The sequence below is a fragment of the Acinonyx jubatus genome, chromosome C1 (assembly GCF_027475565.1).
Source record: "Acinonyx jubatus isolate Ajub_Pintada_27869175 chromosome C1, VMU_Ajub_asm_v1.0, whole genome shotgun sequence".
In the NCBI taxonomy this organism is placed as follows: domain Eukaryota; kingdom Metazoa; phylum Chordata; class Mammalia; order Carnivora; family Felidae; genus Acinonyx; species Acinonyx jubatus.
In genome coordinates, this window is record NC_069381.1 from 33715322 (window position 1) to 33735835 (window position 20514).

Below are 20514 nucleotides of genomic sequence, written 5' to 3' on the forward strand. Positions count from 1 at the left end.
AAGGTGAACCTGGAGAGAGGTTAGCAGGAGCAAGTGTGGGGAGGGGAGTAGGGAGACCGAAATCAGCCCAGGGTTTGTAGCTGGGAAGAGACCTGGTCAGATTTGTGCTCCCCAGAGGTGGGCCTGGTGAACAAAAGCCTGGGCAGGGGCTTGGCAGGGCTGTGGGACACCAATGAGCTGGAGTAGTGGGGTTTGACTGTCATGCTGGGTGAGGGGCCCTGGGTGGGAGTGGGGGTGGGTTCAGGAAGAGGAGGGTGAGGCCTGAGTAAGGGGAGGGGCCTGCCCTGCCTGCTAGCACTGGTGGAGGAGGGGAGCTCAGGAGGCTCTGCCAGTCAGGCGGGTGGGTGGGTGGGCTGGGCGGGGCACTGGCCTCTCTCCAGCCTTCCAGGGTTCTGCCTCCTCAGTGGCCCCAGGACTTGGGCACCATCCAGCCTCCACACTTCCTTGGCCTTTTCCCTCCTCGCCATTCTCTCTCTCTCTCTCTCTCTCTCTCTCTCTCTCTCTCTCTCTCTCTCTCTCGTGACCCAGACCTGGCTCGCCTCCCCAGCTTCTGGTTCTTTGTTTGGTGGGGAGGCCCCACCCCCAGGCGCGTTCTCCGGCCATTCCGGTTCAGCAGGTTCCAGCCTCTGCTTTCTGCTGCGGACACGTTGAGGCAGGATTCCAGGAGGGTTTCCACCCTGGGCTCCTCTCCCTGGTGGAGCGGGCTTCCCCCTGGCGTGTGAGGGGCTGCGGTCTCCATCCTCCGCAGGCATGCCTTCCCTCGTCAGGTCACCCCTTCATTTGTTCTACACCCCCGTGTGCCAGGAACTGGGTCGGGCAACTGGGACGGGGCAGGAAGCAAAGCAGGGTGAGGAAGCGGCTGTGAACCAGATACTCCCCGCCCCCCAAATGTAGAAAAAGTAATAACCTCACACACGTGCTATGTAACAAACTGTGAGCAGTGCTGTGAGAGAGACGGGGAGAGTTACGAGAGAGCTTAAAGCCAGGAACTGAGCTAATGGAGCATCGGACGGCGACAGGGAGACCAAGGAAGGTTTTCTGAGGAAATGATGTTTAAGTTGAGATCAGGAAGGTAAATAGGAGTTTGTGGGTGAAGAGGATGTCTAAAAGGTTTGTGGCAGCAGGAACAGCTACTCCAAGGGTCCTGAGGCCACAGGGAACGTCACGCCTCCGGGGGGCTGGGAAGCCAGGACTGGGGTGGGGGGCGGGTGGGGAGTGGCTAGGGTCAGAGACCTGGCGAGGCTCTGTCCACCCTGAAAGGAGTTGAAGTTTTGTTTTGATAGCAGTGGGAGGCCTCTGCAGGGTTTTGGTCAGAGGAGAGGGGCGGTTCACTTGGGCTGCTGACCAGACACTAGACTGGAGGCAGGGACGCAGCTTGCTGGGCTGGCCGAATCTTCATCTTCAGTCAAGGGAAGGTGACATCTGGACTAAGGTAGTGGCAGTGCAGAAGGAGATCATGGAGCTGCTGTCGGCAGGGCCTCGGGTGTCGGGGAGGTGCACACCCAGTGGATCCTGAGTGGGCAGAGTCCTGTCCGAGAGGACCAAGGAGGCCCCGTCTGAAAGGACCGGCAAACAGGGACATGTTCTGTGGACAGCGGCAGACTGGGAGAGTCTGGAGCCTCTTTCAGGGCGCAGTCAGAGGAAATGGGGAGCAAATTGTAGCTTCTAGGCCCTCTACGTTATTCCCATGCCACTCTGACCCTCACCAAGGGTATGTGTTTCCCCACCAAGGCTGCCCCTGGCTCTTCGGGCCCAGCTGCTCTCACCCCCTCTAAGTACTCCGCAAGCAGTCAGGTGGGGAGGCCTGAGTTTCCCTCCTCCAGGGAGCCTTCAGTGCTGCAGGAAGAGCTTAGGATTGGAAACACCAATCAAACCCTAGCTCCACCCCCCCATCACTGTGTGACTTGTTACTTAACCTTCCGAGCCTCCATTTCCTCATCTCTTAAAATGAAGATGATACTACTACCCACGTCATTTTGTTTTGTTTTCTTTATGAAGTATTTGTTTTTAAGAGAGAGCGAGAGAGAGAGAGAGCGCGTGCACGAGCAAGCAGGGGAGGGGCAGAGAGAGAGGGAGAGAGTCCCAAGCAAGTGCTGCGCTGAACGTAGAACTCAACATGAGGCTCGAGTCACGAACCTGTGAGATCATGACCTGAGCCAAAACCAAGAGTCAGACGCCTGACTGACTGAACCACACAGGTGCCCCCACATCATTGTTTTAAGACTTCAAGTGAGAGCAGCAGCTGCCTCCCACGCAGGACCCACCAACCGTCATGCCTGTGCACGCCCTCGACAGCCCTCATCACATTCTGTCCACACAGACCCGTGGGCCCTGGCACCATTTTGCAGATGAGAAAACAGAGGCTCAGAGATGATGAGTGACTTGCGTAAAAATTACATAAAACTTGCAGAGGCTGCCGGGCCCCTGGGTGCTGGATAAAGTGGTTCCCTTCCTGCTCGCTGCAAGGCTAAGCCCTCTTACACTGTAACTGCTGACCCCGCTGGTCCCCGGACCCTCCCCTCCTGCGGGACTGCACCCATCACTGTCCACTGGATCCTGGGTCGGCACGCTCTCCCTGTCTGCTTCCTCCTTCCCAGCAGCATTTAAACATTGTCTTTCACGTCTTAGGAAATCAAAAAAGAAACCAAGATGTAAGCCTCCCTGGACCCCTTACCCCCTGTAGGTGCCATCCTTTCTGTGGCTTCTCATCACAACCAGTCTCCTTTAAGTGGTCACTGCACTCTTCTCTCCACTTTCTCACCATCCCCGCTCACCCCTCCACCTTCTTTGGTCCGGCTTCCCCCAGCACACCACTGACCCTGGTCTTCATAAAGCCCCACTATTCTGTACCAGGTGTTTGGGAGTCAGACAGGCTTGAATTCAAGCCTCGGAAATGCCACTCGTTGCCTGTGTGACCTTGGACAAGTGACTTCACCTTTCTGGGCCTGTAAACTGGGGATAACAACGAGGAAGGACTAAATGAGATAAAGTACCTGGTGCGGAATGGGTGCTTAGCGATGGATGGTCATCACTGCACACACGTGTTTCTGTGCCAGAGATCAGGTCAGGCCTGGGCTCATTGGTACTGAGCAGGTGGTCTGAAAGGTCATTTCTCACGGTATTAGCCTTTCTGGAGCTGTTCATTGGCCTGATTAATAGGAAATGGATCCTCTGTCAGGATTAACGAGGCGTTGCTACATCTTAATGAAAAGCAGGTTTCTCTGGTCTTGTGACCCCCGCCAGGGGGTGGGATTCATAGGGACAGGTGCTCCAGGTCAGCCCTGGTGTGTGTACCAAGGTGATATGGGCATGACAGTACAGTGTCTGAGCCCCCTTCTTCCTTCCCCTCCCCCACCTCCCAGTGGACACGCCGGGGAGATGTACAGGCTATCAGAAGGCAATAGCCAAGTCAGTGGGGGTGGGGGCGGGGCAGATTTACAGGAAAGCATTCACCTGGGAAGACGTCCAGAGACACTTAAAGAGGTGGAATGTCTAGGCCTTTCAGGACTGCTGGTATGTGGGGGCTGAGAGAGGAGGAATCACGGTTTCTGGCTTGAGCCTTGGGGTAGATGGAGGTACCATCCCCCAGATGGAGAGCAGTGCGGGAGGGACCAGTCTGAGAGGTGCTGGGACTCTTCCAGGCAGCACTCAGCATGCCTTTGTCCTCTTGCTTGGAACTTATGGGGGATGGGAGACAGAGAGTAGTATAGTGGTTAAAGCATGGACTCCAGACACAGGACTCTTGGGTTCAAATCTCAGCTCTGCCACTAACCAGCTGTGTCATGTTAGACAAATCCCTTAACCTCTCTGTGCCTTGATTTTCTTCTCTATAAGCGGATGTGATTATAGCACCCACCTCATATACTTCAGTTCTTTTGAGTAGTGCCTGGCACATAGTAAGCACTGTGTAAGGGTTAGGTGTCACTATTCATATTTTCTTTATAGATCTTGCTACACACACACACAACCCCCCCCATGTCTGCCACCTGCGGAGTGTTGGTGATGTCGGTGGTGACTGTCATGGTGACTTGGTGTCTCCATCTCTCCAGGTAAACCTGTCTTCATTAAAGTCCCTGAGGACCAGACTGGGCTGTCGGGAGGAGTGGCTTCCTTTGTGTGCCAAGCCACAGGGGAGCCCAAGCCACGCATCACATGGATGAAGAAGGGGAAGAAAGTCAGCTCCCAGCGCTTTGAGGTAAGACCTTGGGTAGGAAGGGGCTGGCAGAGTTCAGGGTCTGCCTATCCTATTCTGGGGTCTGGTCCTACATCCCCTCTCCTTGGTCTTCTTCCTCAGGGGCCTTTTGGAGGTGGGAGGATGTCTGATCCTGAGCAGACTGTGACCCTGTGTCTGTCCTCTGGCAGGTGATTGAGTTTGATGATGGGGCAGGATCCGTGCTGCGGATCCAGCCATTGCGGGCGCAACGAGATGAAGCCATCTACGAGTGCACGGCCACCAACAGTCTGGGAGAGATCAACACTAGTGCCAAGCTCTCAGTGCTCGAAGGTACGTGCTGGAGAGGAACGTGGCATGGTGGGTGGGTAGAATGACGTGTGGGAAGAGCCAGTCAGCCAGCCCCGTCCCTGCCATGGGCGGGTGTGTGTTTGGCAGAAAGGAAAACTGGCCATCTTGGCATCAGCAAAGGTCAGAAGTGGACAGGGATGGTCATTGGATCTGGCCTGGATTGTTTGGCTTGCGCCGAGGCCAGCTGTGTCTTTATATCCTGTTGAGCCATGGCATTGCTCTGGTAGGGTTTGGGTCTGAGGTCTGATTTGAAGTGTGGGGCTGCAATTATGTATCATTTGGGTTACTTGGCTTGTAGCGGTGGATCTGATTGTCCTGTGGGGCAGTGGGCTTCAGAGAGGTGTGTTCCCTTATGAACCAGGGCCCTAGGCTGGAGGCTAGGACTCTGTGGGTGGATTTTAGTGTCTTCTCACCTGATGGTTGCTGCATTCATTCACAAATACTCCCTAATGCTGCTGTAAAGTCCAGGGGGCATCTGACCAGGGCCCTGCCCTTGATATAGTTTCCAGTAAGTCCCCTGGGGGCAGCCAGGGGGGTAGGAGAGCACAGAGGAGGGGGAGCTGTTATCTAAGCTGAGTCCTAAGGATAAGTAGGAGCTGGGGTAGGGGGCTAGGCAGAAATAACAGCATCTGCATATACCAAGGCCCAGAGGGAGGAGAGAAGGGAATTTTCATGGAACTCTGAGTAGTTCAGTTTGGTCTGGGGGATGGGTGGAGCTCGAGGGCACAGAGAGAAGCCGGGGGAGAAACCATTCAGCATGGACCTGGGGAGGTTAGAGGGCAGATCACACAGGCCCAGGCTAAGAATTGAACACTTTCCTAGGGATGTAAGAAGCCACGGGCTAGGGAGTGACATGATCAGTCCCCAGCCACAATGGATTCATCAGTCTGAATATGTCTGTGTGTATTTTCAAAATAGAGCCTTGATTGTTGCCTTTTTTGAAAAAAAATTGCAGTAACAATACCTGTTGGCTGTTGAAAATTCGATAAATATGAAATAGCACGTAGGAAAAAGTAAAAATCAGATGTTATTTTGCCTCTTCCAGTAACATTTGGTTTTTTCCTTGCCCATTTTCTGTGCAGGCATTATATATACAGTTGACCCTTGAATAGTGCAGGGGTTAGTTTGCCAACCCTCCCCACCACTGCCAAGCAGTTGAAAATCTGCATATTGCTTTTGACGTTTCCAAAACTTAGCTACTAATAGTCTATGGTCTACTGGAAGCCTTGCCAATAACATAAAAGTCAATTAACACATTTCTTATATATGTACTATATACTGTATTCTAGGATAAAACAAGATGGAGAAAAGAAAATCTCATTAAGAAAATCATGAGAGCAGCTCCTGGGTGGCTCAGTGGGTTAAGCATCTGACTCTTGGTTTCGGCGTGGCTCAGGTCATGATCCCATGGTTTGTGGGATCAAGCCCTGCATTGGGCTCTGCGCTGGCAGTGCAGAGCCTTCTTGGGATTCTGTCTCCCTCTCTCTCTCCCTCTCCCCCACTCACACTGTCTCTGTCTTTCTCAAAATAAATAAATAAACTTAAAAAATTTTTTTAAATAAAAAAAGAAAAATGAGAGAGGGGTGCCTGGCTGGTTCAGTCAGTAGAGCATGCAACTCTTGACCTCAGGGTTGTGAGTTTAAGCCCAACATGGGGTGTAGTGATTACTAAAAAAATAAACTTAAAAGAAAATGAGAGAAAATACATTTAAATATAGTCCTGTACCATATTGAAAAAAGTCCACATATAAGTGCACCTGTGCAGTTCAAACCGTATTGTGGGAGGGTCAATTGTATAAGAAAAGTGGGATCATGCCCTGCCCAATGATTTGTGGACTGCTTTTTTTTCCCCCAAGATTTTATTTAAAAAAAAATTTCTGGGGGGTGCCTGGGTGTCTCAGTCGGTTGAGTGCCCAACTTCAGCTCAGGTCAGGATCTCACAGCTCGTGAGTTCGAGCCCCATGTCGGGCTCTGTGCTGACAGCTCGGAGCCTGGAGCCTGCTTCGGATTCTGTGTCTCCCTCTCTCTCTGCCCCTAACCCACTCGTGTTCTGTCTCTGTCTCTCTCAAAAAAATAGATAAACAGTAAAAAAATTTTTTTTAATAAAATAAATTTCTGAGAGAGAGAGAGAGAGCGCGCGTGCGCGCGCGGGGGAGGGGCAGAGAGTGAGACAGGATCTGAAGTGGGCTCTGCACTGACAGCAAAGAACCTGACACAGGGCTTGAACCCTTGAACGGTGAGATCATGACCTGAGCCGAAGTCCAACGCTTAACTGATTGAGCCATCCAGGCGCCCCTCCAAAATTTTAAGTAATCTCCGCACCCAACGTGGGGCTCCAACTCACAATCCCGAGATCAAGAGTGATGTGCTCCACTGACTGAGCCAGCCAGGTGCCCCTCATTTGTAGACCACTTTTTAACGTAACCCATCATGAACATCTTCCTCACCATTAAATATTCCGTATCATTATTTTTAATGGCTGTAGGTATCACATGAAGTACCTTAGTTTATTTGGCCATTCCTTTATTGTTGGACACATACATTGTTCCCCCCCCCCCTTTTTTTTTTTTGCTTTTATAAAGCGCTATACACTTTCTTGCAGATCAGATGTGTTCACCTTCCTGATTATTTCCTTATTCTAGATTCATGGAAGTGGAATTGCTGGATCAAAGGACACATGAATTTTTAAGCCTTTCAGTATTTCCAGAAGATTGTGTCAGTTTACACTCCCACCAAGCAGGGCATAAGAGGGCCTCTTTTCTGCATATCCTCACCAGCAGTGGGAATTATCATTAAAAAAAAGTCTTTGCCAAGTTAATAGGCAAAAAATGGCATCTCAATTTAATTTGCATTTCTTTGATTACAAGAGCAGTTGAACATCTTTTCACATTGGCCATTTTTACGCTATGGCTTTATGTGTTTGCATGCATCCATTCAGTAACTTCCTTGTGCCTGTGTGTCTCCTGTGGGTGGTGAGGGATGGGGGGAACTCCAGGTTAGAGGGGCAGTGGAAGACAGTGGTTAAGAGCAGGGGCTCCAGACCACTTCCTCTCTTACCTTGTGACCTTGACTAGTAACTATGCCTCTGAGCCTCATCTGCTCCACCTGTAAATGGGGATGTAATACCTACTGCCCAAGCTGATTTGGAGGATTGAATATGATGTAAAGTACCTTGCAGGATCCAGCGAACGGTAGCTGCTATTGTGCTGGAAGTTGTACATCCTGGCGGTACCTGGCTCCCATGGCATCATCCAGGTGATGCGGCCCCATGGTCCATTCCCATGGAGGGGACTCCCCTGTGGAGCAGGGCCCCAGAGGACAGGCGTTGGGCCAGGACCACTCGTTGCCAAGTGCCCTGAGCTCAGTTTCTGTCCTCTAACCAGGGGACAAGTAGTTCAGCCTTGCCTTCCCTCCTGTTGGCATCTGCCCCAGCGGGGAGCCTTCTGTCCTACCCTGGCATCCAGGCATCTGGCTGAAGGGCCAGAACTGTGGCTCCTGCCCAAGAGGGCATCTTCTGAGACTGTCATGTTGAAGAAAGAGGACCTCTGGGTTAGTGTTGAAAGAGAAATCCACCCCTCTCCACTTCCCGCCCCCCCCCCCCCCCCCCGGCCCCTGCCTATGCCCCTGTTCCTTTGTGGGCACTCTCCTAACCCCACCACTGCCCTGGACAGCTTTGTTTTTTAAAGGATTGGGGAGGATACAGCTGGTCTTTCAGGCTCGGAAAGTGAGGGGATTCAGACTTGGAGGGACCCCCTCCGTCCTGAGGGGCATTCTTGAATGAAGGTTTCTCTAGCAGGGGTCTGGGGTTTGTTTGTGTTTCTGGGCTGTGGGATGAGGTCCGTGGTGAGTGTGGGGCAGGTCCCTGCCCTGCTTGTGCTCCTGTCCCCTGTGAGGGCGGAGCTCTGAGCCCCTCCTCCTCCTGAAACACCCATCCAGGAAGATGAAATGCTGACTTACCGTGTTGGTCTGTGTAACCTTGACCAGGCTCCTGGCTTGGCAGAAAGGAGTGGAGTAGGAGGCCTCAAAGGGGCCAGGAGGTGGGGCCAGGAGGAAGCAGCCCAGACAGCGACCATCCCATCCCTCCCTGCCCTCCTGTGCAGGCCTGGAAAGTTGGGGGGTGTGGAGGGAGCAGGGAGAAAGGATAGTGTGACTGGGAGGAGAGCCAGGGCCGATCCGGAAGGCCACCACAGGTTCTCAGGAAGCCTGGGGTGAGGATGAAGCTGGTTTGGGGGACAGGAATAAGAGTGGAGTCCTCTTCCGGTGTCACACACTGCATGTAGGCCAAAAGCACCAGTACACGGTCATGCTTACTGCGCATTGGGCTTTTCAGAGGAGTGGCTGAGGGCCGCCTGCGGCGACCTGGCTCAGGGGAGGAATTGGTGTACCCCCAAAAGGGAGCCCAGGCCTGCGAGTCTGGTCCTGTTCCCCCCTGTCCTGTGTTGTTCCGCAACAGGCCCAGCCTCCCCCATACGTGGCTCGGGAAACACCCCACACTGCCTAAGGCTCCCTGAGCCTCTCCCTGGTCCCGGCCTTTGCACCCAGCTCCCCGACATGACTGCCACTCCCCGTGTGACCAGGTGTGGCCCAATGTGCCCCAGCTGCCCTGTGGTGTGCAGCCGGCTGCCTGCCCTCCCCCCACACCCATGGCTGTGGACGGGGTAGGGGTGCCCAGCACAAGCTGACTGGGGGTGAGCCTGTCCAGGCTGTGACGAGCACAGGGCCCTGCCGCCCAGTGTTCCTGTCTGAGTGGTAATTGAAGCCATTAGCGCGCCAGCCTCTCCCTCGCCCGGTAATGGCAGGAAAAGCTCTTCTCACTCCGCACTCTTGAGGCAGCGGCTGAATCACTCCCCCTCCAACCCGCCCGCTGCCGCCACTGAGACAGAGAATCTGACATTTTCCCTCTGGAGGGAGGGGGAGGGGAGGCAGGCTTTGCTTCTTGGCCTTTCCCTCCAGGAGGTGGGGGGAGTGAGGGTCTTAGAGCTCATTCTGGAGGTTACGATTCAGCTGAGCCAGTGGGTTCCAAGCCAGGCAGGACAGTGGTCAGGAAAGCCCCGGAGGAGGCCAGACAGCAGAGATGTGGGCAGGGCCCTGGTGACTTGGGTAGGTTCTGGAGGGCCATGGAAGGGGCGGGGGGAGAGGTGGAGGACTTGGGGGGGGGGCGGGTGAGCCCAAGAACAGGAATGGGCTGTTTCTGACTCTGTCCCGGAGGGGCCCGGCTCAGAGTGCAGGTGGCAGCGTTTGCCTTGTGATCATGGATGCAGCAGATGACAGGCACCCTGCGTGTGCTGTGGGTGCCCCGTGTGCCTGGGTAAGGCATTGTGTGAGGTGCGTGGCATGGTGTTAACGCAGCGGGTGTGTGCCTTATGTGCTACATGTACAGCACGGGGTGCGCAGCGGACTGTGTGTGCCTGTGTGCGTGCCTGTGTGCCCATGAGCACTGTAGGGGGTGTGTATACAGTAGGTGGTATACACTCCACACCATGCAGTGTCTGTGTGTGCACGCATTAGTGTGTGTGTGGGGTGTGGTGGGCAACAAGCATCTTGAGCTGAATGTGTGGGGGTCGGTCTGACACTGGGGGGATGGTCAGAGAAGCTGCATCTGGGCTCATCGTCTCTCGGACCCACGGGTTCCCTGCTCAGAGCTGCTGGCAGGCAGGACGGCTGGACAGGGATGAACGCGGGACTGAGTGGTCAGGCTGACCTGTTCTCGAGTACAGTAGCTCCTCAGCACTTCCTGTGCAGCCAGGCCAGGAGGGAGGGTGCACCAGATAGAGATCCTGCCCAGACCTTGGGACCCCACTTCTTCCTCCCCTCTTCTTACCAAGGCCAGGCTGCCTTTCACCTTTTTTCACCCAGTCGACTGACCAGAACCATACCACCCACAGGTGCCACACATGGAGTGTGTCTGGTCTTGCCTACTTTGTGATAGGCTCAGGGGATGCCGTTAGGCAAGTGGGACAGTGACTGGGTTAGGGGGTCAGTCGCTGCTGGGCCTGGACCCTCGGGTTCTGCAGCGGCTCTGACCCTGGCTGGCTTTGGGACCTGTGGGGTGATGAAGGACCTCTTGAGACCGCCCCCCCTCACTGTTCACCCCCATACTCAGTCCTTTTGGAAACAGCCTCAGGGACAAGAGGGCTGATGAGCAACATATGACCCTGTCCTGAGATCCTGGGCTGTGCCGGACCCAGAGCAGACCCTGAAGGGAGCTTGCTTTCAGGACGGGTGGGTGTTTTCCCAGGGAGTCAGCACTCCCTGCCCCACCCTCCTCCCTGCCCCTGGCCCAGGCCTGGCTTTGGGGTTGGGGTCGTTGGGATAAAGAGCTACCACAGGCAGAGGATGACTTCCCAAGTGGCAGGCTGTGCCCTCTCCCTGTTGCCTACATAGGTGTCTGGGTAACAGGCTGGTTTTGCAGAAGCTGGGCCTGTCACCTGGCACCCTAATTGGCAGCCACAGAAGCCCTAGAACCCAGGCCAGCTCCTGCCCCTCCCCTCACAGCCAATGCATGACCTACATGCTTTTCTGGTCCAGTGACTGTGGTCTCTCTGACCTATCCTTCCACACACCTCCCATCCCCCATCATGATCACTGTAGCATTTGGGACCCCGCAGACATGAGGCTCTGCAGCCATTTCCTGGAAAGTTCTGGGCCCTAGGCATGGGGTTGGGAGAGGTGTTAGGTAGGTGGGCACTGCCAGGAGGGCCTAAGGTCAGGCTCTGGGTTTCTTGGTACCTAGAATCCCCCATCTTCTTTGGTTTTGATCCTTCTCCAAGGGCCCAAGTGGACTCCCTTCTGAGTGGTCCTCCTGTGGTATAGGCAGTACACTTGCCTCTTCTGTTAGACAGGCAGTAGGCACCTCCCCTGCGCCCCCGCACTCCTGCACTCAGAGGTACTTACAAGGCCCTACTATGTGTTTGGCTTCCTTGCTGGCTCCCCTCTCCCACAGACTCATGACCACAGAGTGGAGCCCAGCAGCTCTGGGAATAGCTAGCCTAGTTGGAGGTTTTAAATGCCCCCATGTGTGCAGTCTCCATCCTTAGTAAGGTGCCTCCCTCTGGTTGCCTGGGGAGAGAGGATTTTAATCAGAGGAATGACATGACCAAATGTATGCTTCAGAAAGGTCCCTGGGGGTGCAGAGCAGGGTGAAAGAAGACCAGCGAGAGATTGGGGCAGCCTTACAGGCAGTAATGGCCTAAACCCAGGCAGCAGGAAGGGGAGGAAGGGAGAATGGGCTACAAGCAGTGGAGAAAGAGTGGTGACCTGCCTGGCTACTATGGAACTGGGGAGGTGGAAGACTGGGTTATGGCTCTGGGCCCAGGTAGATGGTGGTAATATTTTCTATGATTCAAGACCAGGTCTGAAAGGGCAAGTCAACGAGTCTAGTTAGAAATCTGTTGTATCAGGCGTGTGTAGGCATCCAGGCGGAAGAATCCAGGAGGCCTGTGCAGATTCGCCAGCACTTCAAGGGACCTCTGGAAATGGAGTTTTGAAGGCTGAGAAATGGCAAATCTCAGGCAGCCAGAGCCAAGAGGGAGGAAGAGGGCCCGGATGGAGCCCCAGCTGGCTAATGCTTCATGTTGGGGGGCAGCACATGGCGGGGTGGTCCCTGGGAATCTGGTGAGAAGGGGCTTGAGAGGTAGGAGAGAGACCTGGAGTGAGGCTGCGGGGATGGAGAGAAGACAGGCATGTGAAGGAGGAGCGAGTGGTCAGTGGGGCGGGGTGCTGTCGAGAGGTCAGGCGAGATGAACACTGAGAAGTGCCCTTTGAATTTAGTCTCGTGGAGTCATGGTTGACCTTGGTGAGCTGGCCAGAAGCAGTTGGGGGGGGGGGGCGGGGGTCTGAGGAGTAAGTGGGAGGCTGTCTGTGGTCTGAACCTAGGGGGGTAAATGGATGAAAAGAATCTTCCTGGAGTAGGGCCAAGGTGGGGGAACCCCAGGAGCCGAGTCCAGCCTGGGCCAGGGCCCGGGAAGCCAGAGTGCTGCTGAGGTGTGTGCTCAGGGACAGCCCAGGATTCACTTGAGTGTGTGTGGCCCTGAGGCCTCACCAACCAGGTTGAGTAGGGTGGTGTGAGGTGCCAGGGAAGCCCTGGAGGAGGGGGAGCCACGGCTGCTCTCCGCTCTCACTACCACTCTTGGGCTCTCGCTGCTGACAGGCCCCAAACAGCTCAGATTCAAAAACAAAACAGGCTTTTAAGATGCCAAGTTTGATGAAATCCGAGTGCTGCAAGAGGTGGGAGTTTTCTCTCAGAAAAAGCTGAAAATGGAGACTGAAAGCTGTGAAGGAAGATGGGCCCAAGGCTCCCTAGGCCCCCGCTTACTGCTTGGAAGCTGGGAGACGGGGAGACTGTAGGTCTGGGGAAGGCATCTGAATTGATAGGTGGTGTCTTGGCCCCAACCCTGCAAAGGATGGAGATGCCTCAGGGACAAGGCTTAAGGTGGCCTTGGTTTCCTTAGAGTGCACCGGGGTTGGGGGAACCAGCTGCCCTGCTACTCATGACGTTCCTTCGTGTTTCTCTACACGTCTCTGCATTTCCCGTGTCTCTGGGTACACGTGCCTCAGCATACGTGTATCTCTGACTGCATGTTTCCACATGTGTGTGGAGTGCCTGTGTGCACTGCCTCTGGATCTGCTTGCATGAGTCTTGTTTCCACAGGTGCTTGTCACTGCAGGTGCCCCTCCATACGCGTGTGGAGGTTTCTATTTTTGCACCTGTCTCTTTCGCCATGTATATCTCTGTGGGTCCCTGGCTGTGCATGTTTCTAGGTGTCTGTATTCAGAGACAGGGTGAGGCCAGGCCCAACTCTCATGCACAGAGGAGGAGGTCAGGCTTGCAGATGGTGCCACCCCAGGGAGCCTGTGTACGTGTGTGCCGATGTGTGCCTGCGTGTGCACGGAGACGCCATGAAGCTGGGTAAACACGGGTGAGAAGGTCGTGCTGACAGACGGTGCTGCCCGCCCCAGGACCCTGCAAGGCGTCTCCATCTGTCAGCTTCCCTGGTGCAGCCCCCTCCCTCTGGCCCAGACTCAGCCTGAGGCATCCAGGCTGAGCTGGACAAAGAAACCTGTGTGTGCTTTGTAGGGGCCTCTGCAGCCTCCCTCCCCCAGCCATCGCAGCCAGCCTAAGCCCATCCCCTGTCCACCCCTACTCTGGCCTCATCTGTCAGGACCCCAACATTTGCCTTAGCTCCAACCAGCCTCACCTTCCTACTGGCCCCCCACCCTCCCCCTAGCCTTTATTTGGGCAGTCCCTCCCTCCCCCCAGAAATCTCTTCCTGCCTCCCATGCTCAAGGGTTTAGTACTCTTGTGACTGTCTCCTCCTCCAGGAAGCCACCAAGATAGCAGGTGAGTCATGGATTTGAAGCAGCTCCACCATTGCTGTGGGGTTTCGGCCAAGAGTCTACCCCTCTCTGAGCCTTAGTCTCCCTCCACCCCCTTCCCCCCACCACACACACCCTGTCATCTTCCTCTGCCCAGTGGGGACAGCAGGGAAGGAGTTTAGACCTCCCGTTGCAGTATCTAAAGACCAGTGCAGTTTGGTGCAGGAGCCGTTAATGTACTCCTGCGCACCCACCCCAAGTACGCAGACAGTGGTCCTGGCGGGAGAGCCTGGGAATGTGTGCGCACCCTACCTGTGCGTGCAGGTGAAATCCACAGACAGCTGTAGAGACTTAGGCTCCCTGGTACCTCTGTAGCCCCTTAAAGGCCCCATGGACTTCTCTTTCTCTCCCAAGGACCCCCTTTTCAGAGAATAGAAGGGCCTCCGCCCTAGAGGCACAGACACTGCAAATGCCTGGCTGAGCCTGTGAGGCAGGTGTAGGGAACCCCAGTTACGCGGTTGAGCGGTTGGGCGGTTGAGCGGGAAGGAAGCCTAAGGGGGGGGGGGGAGCAGAGAGGTGGGGAGTTGGAGTGGAGGAACAGGGTCCCGGGAGGGGCACGCCCGCTCCACCCAGAAGGGGGCCGGAGGGGCGGCAGCTGCCTGGACCAATCACGGTTGCGCGTCCGCTGGGACGCGGGCACGCGCAGCCTTCCTCCGCGAGCCCGCCTCTCGCGTTGCCATGGTTACCGGGTGGCCTGGAGGGGGAGGAGCCCTTCCCTCCACCCGCAGCCGGGCAGGGGGGGGCGACAGATTTTGAGGGGACTCGATGACCACACATCGGGGTGTGGGTGCGTGCAGCTTGTGTGCAGCGGGCTTCTGTGGAGCGCGGAGCCCTGAAGCCGTCGGAGGGCGTGGTATGTGGCAGGATGGTGGCGCTGCTCCCCGGGCCGCCCCTCCCGAGAGCCCAGGACCCAGCCCTGCCTGGGCGGGGGTCCCACCCCCGGGGGTCGTCCCGGCCCTACCTCAGATTTAGTGGTGTGACCTTGGGCGGGTGTCTAAGCCCCCGTTCACTCATCTACCACATAGGGTTTTGGCAAAGATTAACTCATTTTTTTAAAGCATTTTAACTCAGTGCGTGGAACATAATAAATGCTCCATAACTGTAACTTTCTACTTCTCATATCCGAGCCTCAGTTTTCCTGATTGCTGATGGGTTTGGAGTGATCGTGTGAAGTCTGACTGAAAGACTCGCCCTGGTCATTAGCCTCAGTGCTTCGGGCTATGGTGGACCTGATCCCTGTGGGTACTGGGGGTGTGCAGGGAATAAATGTGCCGGACCAGTGGATGGGTCAGTTTACACCAGCGTGCCTAGTGCCCAGCTTGGCCAGACACACGACAGGCATCAGTAAACAGCTGCTGACCTTGGCTACATTTGAATGTGCCGGAGGCCTCCTGGGGAGCGTAGAAGGAAGAGACAGCAACGCGGTCACTCTCGAGGGGCTGGAGTCCTCCTGTGAGACACGCTTCCCCCGCTGGAGGTGCAGAACTGCAGCCTTCCCAGTTCTGCCTAGAAGCCTAGTTGGCACAAGGGACTGGCTTTTGGGTCCCGCTGTTTTATGGACAGCTCTTCACACATGCCGGTTTTAGGCTCTGGCGGCAGTGCCTGAGGCATGATCTGAGCCAAGGACGGAGCCATTGAGGGCGCGATAATTGAGGGAGGAAAATTAATTGTCCTTAATTTGGCGTAAATCCCCAAGACCTTCCCCGTGTTAGGAATTCAGAGTAGATTCCGGACACGGGGCTGCAGGTGTTTGCGCTTCTTCCCTTCTCCCTTGATCTACCTTGCTGGTGGAGATGGGGACCAGCCGACTCCTGGACCCGAACTCTGGCAGGCCCTGACACCCCTGTGCCCCCACTGCTCAGAGGAACTGAGCAGGGTAGGATTCAGGACTGGCACCCTGGTGGGCTAGGGTGGCTCTCACTCTCCTGAGTGTCCCCCAGCTGCTGGGAAGGGCAAGGAGGGTGTAGGGGGCGGGCCCCTCAGGCTGGGCCTCTGCCTGGGCCTTTCTGTGAAAGCAAGTGACAGCAGACCCAAAGGAGGCTGCTTCCTGCTTGATATTTCCCAAGTCGTGTCTTCTTGCCACTTTCCTTTTTCCTGCCGCTGTTTAACATTTTCCTTTTAAAAATCAGAGCTGAAAGTCAGGACACAGTGGGATCATATTTCCAGCCAAGGAGATGCTGGGTTCACATCTGGAATTTATAGGGCTACAGATGGGGAAGTAAGCATCCTGCCAGCTACTGGGAGAGGCTGAGGAGGCAAGGCCGTGCTGGGAATCCTACTGCTCCCTAGCCTGAGACCCCCCTCTCCTGAGGGGGCCACAGTCCCTTTGGGATGCCCCAGAGGGCATTTGGGATGCTGGAACCTTAGCAGAGCTCCTCCTGGGATCTAGCAGCAGATAGAGGGATGTTTTGCCCCTGCCTACTGGGGCTCCTCCAGCTTCCTCTCCTGCCTGCCTCCCCAGTCAGTCCCCCTGGTTCCCTGAGAGTCTAGAGGGAGAACCAGCCTTTCAAGCCTTTACTTTCTAGAATCGCTTCTGAAAATGCCATGTGCCTTTTTCCTGGCACAGGAGCCTGACCTCAGCAAGTGTCCCAACACATCCATCTTGTGCTGGGCCCAAGAGAGGAAGGTCCAGGCGGTGCTATATCCTGGTCGCTGCCACCACAGAGCCTTGCCCCTGCCCCCTGCCCCAGAGGAAGACTGACAGTGTTCCCGTCCTCTATTGGGCGTGCCTGGCGTCCACACCGACAGAGAGACTCTGCCCAGTTCTCACACACACACTCTGGTGGGGAGGACCTCTCACCAGCCCCAGGCCCTAGCCTTGGTACCTGTCTGCCCTGGTGGCTTAGCCGTTGCTAGTTATAATGATAATGTCAGCTAATATTCATTGGTGCAGATTCTGTGTCAGACACTGCCCAGCACTTATACATCATCAGATGTAGTCCTCAAGATGGCTTTACAAGGTAGGCACTTGAACCCTGTTTCCAGATAAATGGAGGCACGGAGAGGATTAGTAATGCATCCAGGTCACAGAGCTAGTTAGTGGTGGAGGTTAAGCCCCACGTGGCCTGTGCTAGTCCAGAGCCTGTGCCGGCAGCCCCTCAGAGGCTGTGTGCAGAAGCCTAGGTGCAGCAGGAGTGGGGATGCACTGATACCTGTTGCTTCCAGGGAACTGACTCTTATGTGAGTCGCCAACCCCTGGCAAGATGGGAAAAGGCAGCCAGGGAAGGGTTTTGCCTTCATCAAGTTTTGGTGAACTCCTCATAGAGTTTTTTTTTATCTCCTTAGCCTCCACATGCTCTGACATGGTCCCCAGGCCTGACCACGGCCCCCAGTGAGTGAGGGACGAGGGTTAGGGTCACGACTGCAGTAGAGAATGGGTCAGGGCAGGACCAGGGGTTGAGTGAGGTGAGGGGTCATTGGTAGGGCAGGGGGTACCCAGAGTCAGGTCCAGAATTCAGGCTGTGATGTGGGGCTCTGCTATGCTGTAGAGCTAGAGGCTAGATGTGAACAGTGGAGGGGACACTGCACGTGCAGAAGAGGGAATGGGGATTAGACAGCACAGGGGGCTTTTGGGCTCAGTTGTGGCTCTGGGTGCTGCCGTACGAGCTGTGGGCCACGTGCAGCCCAGCATCTGTATAGCACTTTCTGCTGTGGCCAGCAGAGCATCAATCCTTGTTTTTCCCGGGGCCCAGAGAGATAAGTGCTGACATCTCCCCTCTGAGGCATTGTTTCTCAGACCTGGAAACTCCCTGACAGGGCAGGACGGGCCCCACTGTAGCCCCTCCCCGCCCCCGCCCGAGCCCCAGAGAGGGCAGGCCTGGGTAGTGGGACTCAGGACTCCCCAGTCCTTACGTGGAGCAGGCTCCACCCTTAAAAGTCAGGAATTGGGAGACAGGGGTCTTGAGGGTGCCATCCAACCTGGGAGTCAGGAGAAGCTGCCCACAGCAGAGGGTTCTAGAGGGCAGGCAGTGCCAGCCCTAACTCACATGTCTGTCCTTTGTCTGCAGAGGAACAGCTGCCCTCTGGCTTCCCTTCCATCGACATGGGGCCTCAGCTGAAGGTGGTGGAGAAGGCACGCACAGCCACCATGCTGTGTGCAGCAGGCGGGAATCCAGATCCAGAGATCTCTTGGTTCAAGGACTTCCTCCCTGTGGACCCTGCCACGAGCAATGGCCGCATCAAGCAGCTGCGTTCAGGTGAGCAGAGGGTGAGGGACAAGGGGCCGCACAGACTTTAGGAAAGGTGTCCAGCTGAAACTAAGCACAGCCTTCCCTCTTGGGCCTGGATACCTGGGAGCCACAGGAGGTCTCAGCCTGGGGCCGACCTTCTGGAGCCATGCAGAGGGCATCCACTGGGCAGGCCAGATCTTGGTACAGGCCCATCTGGCCCAGGAAAGAGCTGGACAGCGAGGTCTAGTCATCGGTGATTCTTTTACCTTCCTGGGATCATCAGAGTCTAGACTTTGGTCCATCCCGGCTCCTTGCAGCATGAGTGATGTGCCCCAGCATAGCGTTGGGCTCTGCAGGGGTGCTCTATGGGCGTTCGTCCTCTATTTTCCCTATAGCCTGGCCTGCGAGGGGGCCTTCGTGATGCTTCTCCTTACTTCTCCAGGCAGCAGGGTTTAGCCAAGAAAAGAGGCCAAAGATGCTTTATGCATCAGGCTTCAAAAGGCTGGACCTCAGGAGCTTAGAGCCAGGAGGACTTGCTGCCATCCCTTGGCCACCAGGGCCACCTGTCTCCTCTGGATATCTCAGTCGAGCCAGCTCGGAGGCCCGGGAGCAAGGATGCCGTCATGACCAGGCAGGAGGTGTCGCCCCATTGATCGATCCACCTCTGAGGCTCCCGCCAGGACAATTGATTCAGTTTTTGTGGGAACGGCGCAGGCGGGAAAGGAGGCTCAGAATCAGCTTAGCTGCGTTCTGCATTTGCCGCCAGCAAGGGCTGGACCGATAGACCTTGGTCCAGAAACTCCTGCTAGCTACAGGCCAGTGGGCTCAGGCAAGATGGCCGGCACCAACCAGAGCCCCTGCTGCCCGTCAGCTGTGATGTCAACACTGCAAAGGAGGACGTGACTCTAACCCTTTCAGGGCCCTGCAGGCTTTAGAGGTGCCCTTGGCACTCTCTGGGGTTCCAGCCCCTCCCTGCTACCTCCCATCAGGTAGACACCCCTGCAGTGCCCAGGGGGGGAGGGAGGGATGAGCTGCCCAGCAGGGCAGGATTCAGACCCTAGCCATGGCCGCCTGAGACGGCCTACAAAGTGTTAGCTCATTTAATTTAATTAAAACTCAACAAGATGGAGGCAGCTGTAACGCAGTTAATTAAAACAGCCATAATCAAGGCAGGAAATGGTCCGGTAGCATTTGCAACCGCTGCCCAGCGCTGCCCAGTGGCCGGCATGGTTCGGCTCCTCTGCATTTCCCCACAGTCCGCCCAGGCAGGCTCCCCAAACAGGCAGATGGTCCTCCCTGCAAGCCTGGCCTCCACCCCAGAATGGCACTGACTGCCCGTGGCAGCAATTCTGGGAAGGCACACTGTCTTGCGTGCTTGTTCATCAAGTATTTATGCAGTGCTTACTGTATGCCAGGCCCTGTGCCACCCATTCACTGCCCAGTGAGTCGGCGCCTGCCCGTTACTCCACTGGCTGCTGCTCCTCCCCTCTCCCTGGCTTCCCTCTTACTCCTGTCTTCCCGGAGGCCTCACCTTCCCCTGCTCCTTCCTCCAGCCGGGGAGCCCTTGTCACCCTCCCCTTGCCCCATGGGCAGGACGTTCCCCTAGGCCAGCTCACCCACTCCTGCAGCTTCAGGTCGCCTCTCCACTCCTGCATGCCTAGGTCTGTCTCTCCAACACCACACAGCTTACCTGAGCTTTAGACTAAAAAAACCTATCTGCCTTGTTAGTGTCACCCTGGCCGCCATGAGTGGTGACTTCCTTCCCAAACAGCCACACCCTTCTCCCCCACCCTGACCCTCTCCCGGCAAGTGGCAGCCCCCTCAGCCCGAAACCTGGGACACACCCCGACTCTTCCATTGAGGAAGAATCAAATCTTCTCATCACCCACATGGTTCTCATGTTGGACCCCTCTTTTTCCTTCTGCTGCCTCGGTCATATCACAGTGCCGAGCACTGCCCTCCCTGCCTCCAGGCTCCACCCGGGAATCTGTCCCCCAGCAGCTGTCAGTTTTCCCCTTGGTGCCTCCATGTTCTGACAACCGCAGTGGCCTCTCACTGCCTGAGTGGCCAGGCACCTGTTCCCGAACAAGGCACACGGAACCCCTCTCGATCTTCCCAGCTCACATCTCCAGCTTTACCTCCTCCATCTCAGCTACCCAACTTAGCAGTTCTGTTAAGTCCTTTAACTGCTCTGAGCTTCTGTTTTCTCACCATTAAAAAGGAGTGACAGCACTAAGTGAAACGACAGCAGTGGAAACTGTAGTTTGCTGCCTCGGGTACTGGGAGGGCTCCGTGAACCGGGCTCTTGTTACCGGTGGCCACTCCCCACTTGCCCTGAACCACCCTGACTGACCCCATCCTTGCCCTCTGCTCTAATTCACCAGATCATGAAGCCTCTCCCACCTCTGCCTAAGTAAGGCCTACTCCTTCAGGACGCACCCGCCCTGTG

The 20514-nt window shown here is 55.8% G+C and overlaps 1 protein-coding gene and 1 long non-coding RNA gene across 15 annotated transcripts in view; one reads left to right on the top strand and one right to left on the bottom strand.

Moving 5' to 3' along the window:
* Positions 1 to 20514, top strand: part of PTPRF (protein tyrosine phosphatase receptor type F) — an 88053-nt gene that overhangs the window by 19624 nt on the left and 47915 nt on the right. For 11 of the 12 annotated variants that reach the window (XM_053212831.1, XM_027059436.2, XM_053212812.1 and 8 more), the window contains 3 exons: positions 4050 to 4195; positions 4363 to 4504; positions 17904 to 18092. In XM_053212831.1, the coding sequence (XP_053068806.1) occupies positions 4050 to 4195; positions 4363 to 4504; positions 17904 to 18092 (477 nt within the window). Of the gene's footprint in view, positions 1 to 4049; positions 4196 to 4362; positions 4505 to 14646; positions 14750 to 17903; positions 18093 to 20514 lie in introns of those variants that run through there. The other variant, XM_053212830.1, reaches the window with a different exon arrangement.
* On the bottom strand, positions 1152 to 11385 carry LOC113599392 (uncharacterized). 3 transcript variants are annotated; one of them, XR_008294448.1, is made up of 5 exons: positions 8479 to 11385; positions 7693 to 8041; positions 3454 to 3677; positions 2994 to 3148; positions 2017 to 2623 (listed from the first exon to the last, which is right to left on the bottom strand). It is a non-coding gene; the product is annotated as an uncharacterized LOC113599392 (long non-coding RNA). The 3 variants fall into 3 exon arrangements; XR_008294449.1 differs by lacking the exon at positions 2017 to 2623 and adding an exon at positions 1152 to 1556 and having other exon boundaries at positions 3454 to 8041; XR_008294447.1 differs by having other exon boundaries at positions 3454 to 8041.